Source organism: Dendronephthya gigantea, unplaced genomic scaffold (assembly GCF_004324835.1).
Source record: "Dendronephthya gigantea isolate DGI-Jeju-01 unplaced genomic scaffold, DenGig_1.0 000121F, whole genome shotgun sequence".
NCBI classification, from domain to species: domain Eukaryota; kingdom Metazoa; phylum Cnidaria; class Anthozoa; order Malacalcyonacea; family Nephtheidae; genus Dendronephthya; species Dendronephthya gigantea.
In genome coordinates this window covers 175,523-189,525 of record NW_021163131.1, presented here as the reverse complement: position 1 = coordinate 189,525, position 14,003 = coordinate 175,523, and the positions used below count along the sequence as shown (strand labels likewise).

The following is a 14,003-nucleotide window of genomic DNA, read 5'->3' as shown; positions in this document are numbered from 1 at the left end:
GCTCGATGGGTTCTAGTGTGGGTAGATTCTTTACGCAAATATTTTGAATAAACATGGACAGCTTAGCGCTTGAACTTTGACCATCAAATCAATGACAATTCTCATAACATCGGTGATTGAACACAAATCGATGACAAAATCATCACCAAGGATCTCGTATTCTTTGACTTCACTGTAATCAAAAGCTCTGAACGCCTGTACGTAGGCAGCAAAACTTTCGATAATTATGTTAACTCCTCGAACTGGGATGACCAGAATCTTGTGGTGCAGCTATCCTTGCTCATTCTCAGCTTTAAATGTTCCTGCTTAGAGAGATCAATTGCACTGCTTATCATCTTGCCCCTTTGGAACATGGTATGAATATTCTTTGCCCTTCTCACAATTCGCTTGAGGTAAGAGCTTGAAGACCCAATTGCAACTTTTCCGTCACGGATATCAAGAATGGATAGATTTATCCAGTACGATGGGTCCCAAAAAAATTCCTGAGAAAAGTGGATCAATTGGCGAATCTAGTTCTTTGCACGTTGGTCATATTCGGCAAATTTTCTCCCGGTAAAGAAGGCTCAGTTTTCCAGCGGTCTTCGCATGAAAAATTAGAAGCTTTTCGTTTTACGCCTTGCTCTCAATTTTGTGTAAGTTGTCCGCTGGCACAATGAGCCTGCACGAGTGGGAGAAACTTAGCTAAGTTGAACCTGCGTGTTGTGCAAAGTCTGTTTAAATTCTTGCGCTTGATATTGACCATCACAGGAAGTCCTTGCCATGCACTTTCTAGTGAAAAGTCTTCGCTATCTTCGTACGCTTCCTTGACTGTTTTTACAATTTGGCTACCTAGCTGATCTGCACAACCACCCGACACACTTCCTGGATTGCAATCTTCTTTGGAACTGTAAACAACGGGAGAATTTACAGGAATGGCAACTCGTTTTCCATCAACTATTGGGCAAAGCATAATTGCCTGATCTGAAATTCTTTGCGGAGTACTCTTATCTGCTGTGATATAAAAATGTGGTGGAAATGATGTTGCTTGCAATGGCTTTGAAGGGTGTTTACCTGTCTGGGAATCAATCCAAACATTCATCGCAAAGAGTATCTCATTAAAGTGATTTCGGGAATGACACATGTCCCCTAGGTCACTACCAGTAGAGATATGTGAAGCAATCTCATTCTCATAATGCTGAGCAGCTGACTTAGATTTGATGACACTCCAGGCGATTCTAATTAGGTTTTCTGTAACTCTTACTCCTCTGGCTTTCCCTTTCTTTTGGCAGCTTGGTGCTTAAGTGCCTCAAAATGCAATTGGGAATGGTCACCAGTACAACTTACATGTTGTTTTACACACCTTTTGATCTCGTACCAATACTGATTTCCACCTGTGATTACACTTTCTGTTTTCTCAGGTGAAAGAAGTAGGTCAGATGAAAGGGACCCAGAGTACTTTCCAATTCCTTGTAGTGCAATCTTTGTTGGGTTTTCAACTTTCTTTGAACTGTTCATTCTATCCATTAAGAGGATGTGGCATGCCTCACAGCGAATTACGGATGGGATGTTGTCAGATGAATCACCTGCATAGAATTGTATTTCAGATATTTTGTCAGTCAGATCAATTATGTTCTTTATATCCTTCCAATCGTTGGAATTCTGGGCCTGAAAGTCAAGCGCTGATTGTCGAAGAGTTGGCCTATCATCTTGTCTATGTTTAAGGTACCTTCGGAATTTGAAACATTAGTATATTTGCAATCAGTTTGGCTTTGATCTATCACATGACTGTTATTTGGGACATCTCTTGCCGTGCACAGGTTAAGATCAGTTGATTCTGTGCCCTTACACTGTTCTTGTGTTTTTTTGGAGGATGTGACATCGCTTTGTGCAGAATTAAAGACATGAAAAACCTTTTTTGACTCTGCAGGTATTAACAATTGATTTATGGATACTTTTGAGGGTTTCTTTGCATTCTTTGGGCTCTTATAATATAACTGATGAGCCTGCTCTAAATCACTTGCATGGCATTCGAAGTTATGAATTTGGATTTCGTTCAATGTTTTTTGAGGATGACGTCTTTTGACATGTCTCTCTTTTGTGCTAGGATCTCGCCTAGACATCACAAATACGTTTGGATCTTCACTGTTGCGATAGCATTCCAAACAGATACAACGTGTTTCAATAGTTTTAGCACTAGGTTTAACTTGTGTTGCTTGTGGAGCCTTGTGCTTAAGGTTTATATTGGAAGGATATTTTATACACCAAGAAGTGGTCTTTTTTACAGGTGGCTCACCATTTTCACAGTTCTTGCATGTTACTTTGGGTCCATAGCCTTCGTCACTGTCAGTCAATTTGCTACCACAAATAGCATGTACTGGGTTTTTACAACATAACATTCATGTGCTCCAGTGCTTTCCTTGCTACAAACACAGCAGGTTTTGTGAATATTCCCTAACTTTTCCTATAATAATGCCAGATTGCGTGAAGTAACTTTTTTAGTTTCTATAGCAGTAAGCGGCTAAGCGCAAATCCTGGGCAATGCAAAATTGAAAGTTGAATAATGAATATACGTATTAAATTAATTGATGTAAATTACAAAATAATGACTATGATTACCATAACTTTTCATTTGCATTTCAAAGTTCTTTAAGTTCAGACTTGTCAGTTGTCAAGTGTCAACTTGAAACTTTGCATAACTTTGCATTATTAAGTATTTGTGTAAATTGTGTTGACAGTTGTCACCATGTTTCCACTTGGAGAAAATTTCCTTGCAAGAGAAATTTAATTCCTTGACTTTCATTTGACGAATTTTGAATAATTTTAAATTATAAAATTCTTCTAGTTCGAACTGTAAAAGTCGAACTGTAAAAGTCTTCTATTTACAATTACACTGTCCAAGATAAAAATATATTTATATAAAATATTAAGTAAATATTTAAGATTCGCAAAATATGAAAAGTTTTCCACTGCGCTGCCAATCCGCCATCTGCGCCATGGAAGCTTGTTTTTTTTTCTTCCGCCAAATGTTCATAATCGCCGCCAAATTTTCCTTGGTGGGAGTTTCATGATAGAGCTGCCCATCACAGATCTGTGGCGGGAGACCCATAGAATGCACTATGGTATGCAAACGCATAAACCTGTGAAAGGCTATTACTGAATAAAATAACATTTGAAGTTTTTTTCTTTGTCTGTGAAGATTTTGTACTGTTTTAATCGTTTAAAACTTCGATTTTAAACCGTTACTTAATTGCTGGCAAGGTAAAATGAAGCAAAATTGAACGGGCAATGTTTACACTAGCTTTATGATTATTTTTGTATTGAATGATGGAAACATTAGCTATAATATACTCGGTAAAATATAATAAGACTGATTTGAGTTTTGTGTCATTTCATAATATAAGTTTAGGTCAGGTTAGCTCAGGAAATTGTGTACTTGGTTTGAAATAGCGAGTGGTTGATGCATGCATGTATTTCTAGTTATATTTTCAAAATGCTGTTAACATTCATTAATGATTGGCAAAGTCATGAGGCAAAGGCAAAGGCAAAATCATGAAATGTAAAATTTTGTACAAAGTCCGTGCAAGGTTGCATGTATAGCATTCTGGCTGTAATCAGCTTGAAAATGTAAGTATATTAATAAGCTTAGGATTGGCATGATTTTGAAATTTTTTATTGCATGCCTGTATAACATAAATTGGTAAAATAGCAATATTAAAATCACCTGAGAGTGTCGTAATGTTCGCCTGAGATGATAAAGGAAATTTCAATATGAAACACACTGTAGATTTTAATTTAGGGAATTTAATTAAGAAAAAAAACGGTTCGTCTGCTTACAAGCTTTATTTTCATCATTGTAATTGATGAATCTGTCAAACTCTTTCCTTATTTGAGGGGAATGGCTCGAGGGGCGAGGGATACGGAACATATCAATCTCGTTTCCCGAACCCGCGATCAATTCCTCGGGGAAACCAAGGCACTGGGATAATCCAGACCGAAAAGCCAACTCCAGTTTGTAACGGTTTTTATTGAATTAGGAAATTCCTACAGCCAGAATGACCAATCAGAATAATTTCTGGTCTCGATTATTCGAGACCCTTTGTTTTTTCGCTAAAGGAAATCGCGGGCTCGTGGAACGAGATTGGGAACATACGAAATATTAAGAAAAGGTCTGGCTTGAATTCGAAGCTTACAAGGAAAATTCGTATGCTAGACTAAGGCATGGAAAACTTAAAAACCTCGGAAAGAGGATGGTAACGCGCTTACGAGTCTCGATTGTCTCTTCGAATTTACCGAGAAAGTGTACTGGTTTAGCCGCATTGTACCCAAAAAACTTTAGCGTTCGTTGGCTGAAGTTTAATGCGAAAACGTGCCTGATCGATAACGTTCATACTCGCACCAGAATCCACGGTTGCCTTAAAGGAAAGGTTTTTAATACGATATTTTTGACATCATTTCCATGTGCAAGACATTGTCCTTCATGAGGCCTTACTCCCCCGCAATTTCGACATGTTTTAGATGCCATCGAGTTTACTCCATGAGGGTTTGATTCTTTCGATTCAATGTCGCGGGCTTGTGGTACGTACTGAGTTCATCGCGTTGACCGTCAATAAGAAATGATTTAGGATCATACGTTGAATCCCGTAAAGCTTTTGTGCGAATTCGAGTTGACGAACCTGCTGTGATTAAGCTGTTGCTCGATCTCAAAAAAGTCCGCATCATGAAACGAACATGTTTGCGGTAATGTTCGTAGGCGGGTATGGAATTGGTGGAGGGTTTCATGTGCTTCTTGACGTGCTTGACGAAAGCGATAGACTGCATGACGTCGGTTTTGCTGCGGTTTGAAATATTCTTTTAACTTTGTCTTTGCCACATCATATTCGTTATCACTTCCCGTGTCTGGAATTTCTCGGAAAATCTCGCGAACACGTTGTTCGGCTTGATGCAAGAGTAAGGCGCGTTTTCGTTTCGGATCAGAAATACCGTTAGCCAGAATAAACATTTAAAAATCTTGCATCCAAATTTTCCGACGAGTACCCAAACGTTCGCCAACTGCGGAGTCGGGGTTGAGTTCACCGACACGCTGAATTGAAACAAAGGGCTGAGTAATTGCATTTTGGGCATCTGGTTCATCTTGCGCCATTCTCGTCGCCTGTATAATATTCTCTTATTTAATGATAATCAACAATACAAAATCAATAAGTCTCAGTATAAGTGTTACGTGCTGTCAGTGTTAGTGTCGATGATCTCCCTATATATATTGTACCTTACTATGATATCATGCAGTGTGTCCCTATATCATGTTACATAATGACTTAACTACTACAATTACTATGTTATTGGTCTAGTACTGGGTGTCCCAGAAAAAAGTACTCCGGTTTGATTCATAATAGCTTCTAAACTAGCTAAGCTATTAAACTGAAATAACTTTCACTAGATAGAGGGAAAACTAACTTAGATTTTGATATATTACAGTTGTATTTTACTTTAAAATTTACGGAGATATCAATGTTCAAAATTGGTTGCATATTTCTGGAGGTGTCTAAATTATGCAAAAAACGCCGTATCAAATGTTAATCAATATAATTTAAACACATCCAGAAATATGCTACCAATTTTGAGCATTGATATCTCCGTAAATTTTAAAGTAAAATACGACTGTAATATATCAAAATCTAAGTTAGTCTTCCCTCTATCTAGTGAAAGTTATGTCAGTTTAATAGCTTAGCTAGTTTAGAAGCTATTAATAATCAAACCGGAGTACTTTTTTCTGGGACACCCGGTATAGTTTAAAGCTAATGCTGGTACACGCTTTTCTGACTACAAAGCGAAACATGGTAGAAATACAATACAATACAATAAAATAAACTTTATTTAAACACAGTAAAATCTTCAGTTATAGAGAGTTAAATCTAATATAGTTACTGCTTTACAAGATTGCCGTGTGGGAGTCGTTTCAGGCTTGCAAATACCTATTTATTGCTTTTTTAAAATGGTAGAAAGATTGAAGCTTTCGTACGTTTTCAGAGAGACTATTCCACAATTCTGCTCCGCTGTAACAAAAGCTTCGTTTCAGATAATTTGTTCGCGGCTTTGGCAAGTTCAATTTCATTTCAAAATTTCGTACATTATAGCGCAAGTCGCGAACAGAAAAAAGATCTTGTAGACAAGTGGGCATATTTCCATTTAGTATCTTAAAAACTAACTTAGCTTTTTGTTTTTTCCGTCGTAATAAAAGGTTATCAAAACGTAAAGTGTCTAGAAGTATTCCAGCACTAGCATCATAATTAGTCCTCAAGATGACCCTTGCAGCTCGGTTCTGGAGTTTTTGCAGTTTACAGCTTAGTGTTTCGCCAAGGCTGTCCCAGACCGAGGAGCAGTAGTCAAAATGAGGTTGAATTAATGCTCGATAAATTTGAATAACTGTGTCAGTTGTTATAAACGGTCTTACGCGTTTTAAAGCACTAATGGCTGACGCAACCTTTTTAGACATTTTATGAATATGCACTGCCCAGCTGAGATGTTGGTCAATATATGTTTCTATGGCCTTAACAGAGGTAACTCTTTTGATCTCATGGTCATTTATTTTAATCGCTAGTTCATCATTTTTATGGTGGCCATTTTTTGCCGAGATCCAATTGTCATAAATTCAGTTTTAGCAGTATTTAAGCTTAGCTTATTTGCAATAAGCCAGCTATTCAGATTTTTTTAGATCCGAATTAATGATATTTTGAAGTTCACTGACAGAATTTGTCGCGTAACTAACACTTGTATCATCTGCGAACATTCTCGGTGTTAAATAATTAAGACAATTTGGGAGGTCATTAATATAAACAAGAAATAATAATGGTCCCAAATTGCTGCCCTGTGGAATGCCGCAGGTGACTGGAACAGAGCCTGATAATTGATCATTGACGCGAAATTTCTGAGTTCTATTAGTAAGATAAGATTCAAACCACCTTAAACTGTTTTCTTCAATTCCGTAATTTTTAAGTTTTTTTAAGACTATTTGCTGATCAATTGTGTCAAATGCCTTCTTTAAGTCAATAAAGACAACTCCATTGATTAGGCCATTATCAACATTTATTGACCAACTATTCGTAGCTTCAAGTAATGCCGTTAAAGTACTATGAAAAGACCGAAAACCAGATTGACAGGAAGTCAGTAAATTGTTTTCATTGAGATACTGATACAGCTGTTCGAATATAATTTTCTCGAATATTTTAGCGACAACCGGAATAACGGATATTGGTCGGTAATTATTTAGGTTTGTTTTAAGACCATTCTTAAATACTGGTGATACCCTACTTTGCTTCCACTCGGACGGGAATATACCCGTCCGGATAGATGCACTAAATATGGAAGTCAGAGAAGGTCCAACCACATCTGCCGCTATTTTCAATAGTTTATTTGGTATCCTGTCTAATCCTTCCGATTTTTTTTCATCAATAGTACGTAGCATATGACAAATTGTATTTACAGAGGGAGTTTTTAAAGAAAATGTTTTATTTGTAGGTGTGAGATAATGCTCTGGGCTATGTTCAGGGGGAGCCATTTCGTCAGCAAGATTTTTTCCGACATTGGAAAAATAATTGTTAAATGCTTCAGCTATTTCACTTGATGAGGTCAATTCTTGCTCACCTACTTTGACTTTAGGAATTCTTTTCAATTTACTATTATTTTTTGAACTCAAGTCATTTATTATTTGCCATGTTTTCTTCATATTTCCTTCATTAAGTTCAAGATTTTTTGTGAAATAAGCACGTTTAGCAGTCTTAATTTCATTGTTAATTTTATTTCGGATTTGCCTATATTGATCCCAAACTTCAGGATCCCCTGACAAAATAGCTCTCCTTTTTAGGTGGTCCCTACTAAACATCCGCCGCCTTATTTCAGTTGTAACCCACGGAGATTTTCTGTTTTTAATTCGCCTTGATTTAAGTGGTGCATGTTGATTTATTGTTTCCATTAACAAGCTTTTCCATGCAGCCCACATCTCATTGGGGCCATTGAGAAAGTCTACACTATCCCATTCTTTTTGTTTTAAGTCATTTAGAAAACTTTCCCGGTTGAAATTTTTCATTTGCCTAACAACTTTTGTTTTGTGACCTTCCCGTATAATATGAGCTTTACGAATCAGATAAACTAGTGAGTGATCGCTGATTGATAGATGTATAACGCCTGATCAGTTTACAATATTAGAGGGTGCGTTTGTAAGGCATAAATCTATAAGGGTGCTAGATCTAGAAGTTATTCGAGTGGGTTCACGTATTAACTGCTCTACACCATAGATATCTAAGACGTCTGTTATTTTGACCCTATCTGGTGACTCAGTTGTTGATGTAAAATCAACATTTATATCACCAAGTAGGTAATAATCTAAGTTTTCAGCATCCATGGAGCCAATCATTTTTTTAAATTCTAAGAAGAGACTTACAGGAGAATCAGGAGGTCTATACCAGGTACTTACCAAAATAGATCTTGACCGCGGCTTTTTAATCTCGATGATCAAATTTTCAAGACTCTGGGATTGTAAATCCTCACGTATCTGATAATTTAAATTTGACCGGATATATATACAAATTCCTCCGCCATAACGACCATTCACTTCTCGGTCTCTCCTGACAATTTCATAACCCGGTAGATCTACCTCGTGATCCCCAACTGTAGAGTTGTACTTAGTTTCGTTAATGCATAATATGTCTATTTTTGTACTATTCATAAATATTCTTAATTCGTCAATATGTGCTAATAGACTATTCATATTTAAACTAGCCATAACTAGGCCACGATGAGATGGTATCCTATGAATATTATATGGACTATTTAAGTCGTCATTATTTTCCTCATTAATGACAGACGATGTATTATTCACACTTATCATATCATTAGTATTACCTAATGACTCCCACATGGCATTATCCTAATCCTTTCTATTATAAATATGTTTACTAAAATTACATGCCATCAGACTGGTTCCGACTTTATTCAAATGAATCTTACTTTGATTGAGATGTTCAAATGTTATGTTATTATGGTCAATAAACTTCCATTGTTTCTGCTGGCAAGACTGTTTGAGCACTGCATTGATCTGATCAACTTTGTTTGTTAAAGCCTTATCATCGTTACGGGTAACTAAGCTAGATATAGCAAACTCCGTTACGGTATTTGAGCGCTCAATTGATTCAGCTAATGAGATTATTTCTTCAGCGCAGACAGTCGAACTCACGCGTCCTTTCAGACTATTGGTCCCAACATGTAAGATTAGCTTGTCGGGTTTCTTTCGTAATATTGGTTTAATGTGATCATGCATGTCAAAGGTGGTACAGCCGGGGAATGTTGATACTTGACTTTAGTATCCGACTTTGACATTCTAAAACCATTTAAATGCTTAACCATTGAATCCCCCGCAATTATTATTTTGCTAGATTCTTTGGTGTTATTTCCCTTACTGTTTAACTCCCGATTCACTGTACCTTCATCTTTGGTTTCTTCTGGTGCTGTAAGGACTTCCTTATCAACATTAGCTTTAGTCTGCGTTCGATTTACTTTTGTTAATTTGAGTGTTCTTACGGGGTTTACGTTTCTTCGCTTTAATCCACGAGTCATTAACAGTGTTGTCTTGTCTTGATTTGTGCCTTGGGCATTATCTTCTTGAAGTATTCTAATCACTGTCGTTAAGCTAGATTTCTCATTCTCAAGTTTTTTAATTTTTGCCTGAAGTTCTTTTATTGTATTGTAGGCTTTTGCAAGATCTTCCCCTACACGATTATTTTCTGTCCGACATGTATCATCACATGAATGATTATCATCTTTTAATTCAGTCCGACTTTTGAGAACTGAGAAGTCTTAGATCGCTCTGAATATCCTTAACTATTAAGGCCAGCTCGTTACAACGACATTGCGATTTTGCCGTAAAATCATGACATGATTTTCCAGAATCTGATTTTTCTTGCTGTTGTGTACCACATCCCGTATGCTTATGGCCCACACGCGGAGCTTGATATTCAATAGCTTCATGGTCAATCTCCATAACGCTTAAAGCTTTGTCTTGAGTATATTGCTTATCGCCTTGAATTTGGGCGGGACTCTTAACAGCTAACTCTTTCATCTTCTCGCTTAGGCTCTGTTTCTCATCTTCTTGGATAATTAGTAGCTTTTTACTTTTTCCGTACCACTTTATCGAGTAGCCATCACTTTTGAATAGTTTTACCTCGCCGCCAGGAGACGTCCATTTGCCTCGAAGGTCTAGGTCACTATACACAAACTTTTTCAAGCCTTCTAGACTGTCGTTCCAGATAAATTCTTTGCCTTGGCAAGTAAGATTGAGTTTCTTAGATGGTGTTGATGTTGATAGTATATTTGTATCGAGCGAAATCGGTGGGGTCGAGAAGTAATCATCAACAATAACGGAGCTCTCTAGATTAGGTCCGGTCGCCATGATGTCATGACACTTCAAATCACTTCAAGGGTATGTTTCTCTGGCTTGAGAGATGTCGGTCATGTTGTCGTTTCAGTAAAGTTACAGACTTTTGACTTGCTTGTTATATTAGTACAGTCGTAAGCATATGGACTATCTTCAAATAATTTATAATCATTTTCGGAAGTAAATTTTCCAATTTTTCAACATCGGCGACGCGCGCAAACATAAAGCTTTGAAGTTCGCCGACTTTCAAAGCCAGACGAGACAATATGAACCAAAAAAAAACATCGCCAGAAATCCTAACTGTGGTGGCCGCTGTGGTTGGTCAGTGGCCATCCCCTTTAGCATAATTATAATCAATTTTTTCAATATGGGCATTTTATTAAAACTTCGACAGGAATATATATACCGTGCCAAATACTTCGTTACAATACTCTTCACGAACATAGGACAGATCAGCTTTGCTTGCAAACGAAATCTCTGATTTGAATTGCAAATATTCACGAACATCGACGTTGTCAACATGTCAAAAATGCAAATTATTTGAAAATTTCCCGGCGTTTGGCGGCAATTTCAGACTTAACGACAGTACGTACTGGTCATAATGGAGAATAATGGATTTTCGAAGAGTATTTTGTAAAACTTGGCGAATTTCTTCCTCCTATCGTTACAAAACGCAAATTCAAGTACAATGTAATACGCAATTTCAGGCGGGAAAAAGCAAGGTAAATATATTTTGTTTTGACTTAAAAGTCATTCGAATAGAGTGCAATTATATTCGTGTGCAATTATCCAAGTTCAACATTCCTCTTTAAGGATATGTGTTCGTTATATTTGACCAGATTTTTTGGTTATTTGATGACATTTTGTATTGTAATTAGAATATTGCAACACGCGTCAAATTGACAGAACTGTCAGGAGCGACAAGTTTTTAAACGAAAAAAATCAAGGTCGCTTTTTAATATTTTTGGCCCATGTTTACACCAGTATCTTCGAATCATGTCAATTTTTCAAGATGTAAGTTCAACTTTTAAGTTTTTTTTGTTTAAATGGAATAAAATCGTTAAATAAACATGTTTTCAATACTTTTCTATGTATGAAATGTGTCACGGCCACTTGCATAAGAGGAATGGGGCGAGTGCATAATTTTAGCAATGCTTATGATTTCTGGTGATTAAATAAGAATATTATGAATATTGAGTAAATTGAGAGGACGAAGAATAGAACAAGTGAAAAATCAATGGGTGTAACAGATACTCTTGCAATTTTAGTACATGAAGAATAAGAAAAATGTTCAAGTTGTTCAAATTTTCTCACCTTATCAATAACGAAAAAGATAGACAGAAGGGGTTGACATGCTCTCATCCAAAGTTAATCTTGCAGCCCTTTTTTGAAGTTTTAGCAGCGATCAATAAGCTCGCGACGTGCATTTCCCCACATAGCGATTGTGGCATTGAGAATTAAAAGTTTAACGGCATCAAGCTTATTAGTAATGGCCTGAATATTTACTGAGATAAAAAAAGTTTAAATCCTGAGGAACCTAATTGGAATGTCGGAAAGAGGGACGTTTACCGGCACATGATATAAAATGGGGAGAGCTTTCAGCATTGGACGAGAGCATGTCAACATTATTATCGCTGCATGAGAGAGTGTGTGGCCTGCCTATACAGTCGCTAAAAACAGTTAATATGATTGATAAAATTGTTAGTTAGATTTTCTACACCAGCATCATTTAAATGAAGGCGATATCTATCAAGTTCTTTCAAGTTCATGTTGGAATTATTAATCAGGTGAGATCCTTTCATTCTGCTAAGTATTAATATATTGTTCCTTGTCGATTTCGCGAATTTTGCGGACAGTTTTCTCTGATTTGATCACACAAGTTACCAATGTTTTTAACAATAGCTACAGGATCACTTTGACGAGCATCATTTGTCCCAATAATGTAGAATAATGTGGTCAGGGTTGTCTCTCATGACTGGTTTAGCCTAGTCAAGCATATTGTTTTAGCGACCGGGAAGGAGCGAATGTAAACAGATTTACTAGTAGCACTAGCCTGTCGAATTTGTCTTGACTGTGTTCGCTTTATCACAGAGTCCCCAAGAATGGAGATCTTCGAACGAGGAGGCACTTGATTTCTATTTGTAACGCTATTCAATTGGTCCTGCACTTTAAGCGAACTATAAATGTATGAGAGTCTTGTGTATAGTCTCACTGTTGTTGGACTGGTTTACTGATGATTTTGTCGACTGAAGTCATCAGAAGCATTAGTATTGTTTACGTTTTTGTTTAATTGGCCAAGCTAGTTGCGGTTCGTGAATAATATATTCACGATCACGTTCAACGGGCATTATATACCAGGTCGATCATTATTGAGTAAAATGCCACTGCTGTTGGAAACATTATTGTGTCTATCTAAAGTCAATTCAAAAAAGGATTGTTGGGATTGTCCTTACGATATTTGCTGAAAAGAAGATAACCGTTAACAACAGCGATATCAATAAGATGGAAGAACAAAGTCTTCCACTACCTATATATACCATTTAAGAGACACATTATGATAAGCAAGCATTTGATCGGATCGATCAACAGCATTAAGGAACTGGTTGTACCTATAAAAATTAAGCATAAGGCTGGTCAACATCAATCCCTTCCTTCATACACACCACTAGTTTTGTTTGTCTCTTTGCAGTCACTTTCTCATTTGCCGAATCAATTGATGTAACTAATTGACTGGCTTATTTTCAATCCATTGCATCATTAGGACATTTCATTCTCTCTCCTAACGCATACTTCCTCGCTCTTTCTTCTTTGCCCACTCCTTCTCATTCTTCATGGATTTAGGGAAACCCTACCGGTCAACCCTACATGTCCCCGATAATAGACACAATTATCGAGAGCAGCACAATTAAGATTTAAATTTTGGATTACCGATTGCTGTTCGGTATTCATTCGAACACCTTCGATGACAGATGTTAATTTAGTAGCAAGTAGTTTTTCATGGTTATTATAGTTAAGGATTGTAAAATAGCCATTTAGGGCTTCATACCTTGAAAATCTACTAAGATTTCACGTCCAGGACATTGACATGTCGTATGACCGCAATTACTTACGGAATTAGATGCATTATAACTGACTACATCTTGCACTTCGGCTTCATTCTGCGCTTCATTCATTCTGTCTTCATTCTACGCTTCTTCTATAAAGTTGTAACATTACAAATGTTTAATCGAATGTTGAACCAAATCCAATGCGATTGAACGAAATTCCAGCAAACATTCCAACGAATGCAGAACGGTGAATCAAAACGGGTAACACTTTTGGAACAATTTTCGCACGTTTTTTCCTATAAGCGTTAGAACGGGCAATTTCGAACGATGGGCGATCTCGAAAATCGTTTCAACGAACGCTTGAAGCGCTTAAACGGCAACCAAACGGATAAGGAACGATATTTTTCAACAAAAGAAATAGCGTGAACATATGAATTAGATTCGTATTTTTACAGAACTGATACACTAGTTTTAAACTTGATATAGGTGAATAATATTGAACATTTTTATGTTACAAATTATTCATTTTACAAATTATATCCGATTAGATAAGT

General features: G+C 36.8%; 1 protein-coding gene across 1 annotated transcript; it reads right to left on the bottom strand.

Moving 5' to 3' along the window:
• Positions 1–8,525: 8,525 nt before the first annotated feature.
• Positions 8,526–10,417, bottom strand: LOC114535587. The gene is given in 3 exon segments (XM_028556868.1): positions 8,526–9,337; positions 9,340–9,815; positions 9,871–10,417. Coding segments are annotated over 3 exon segments (1,461 nt in total). The 3' UTR covers positions 8,526–8,899.
• Between the last annotated feature and the right edge of the window lie 3,586 nt (positions 10,418–14,003).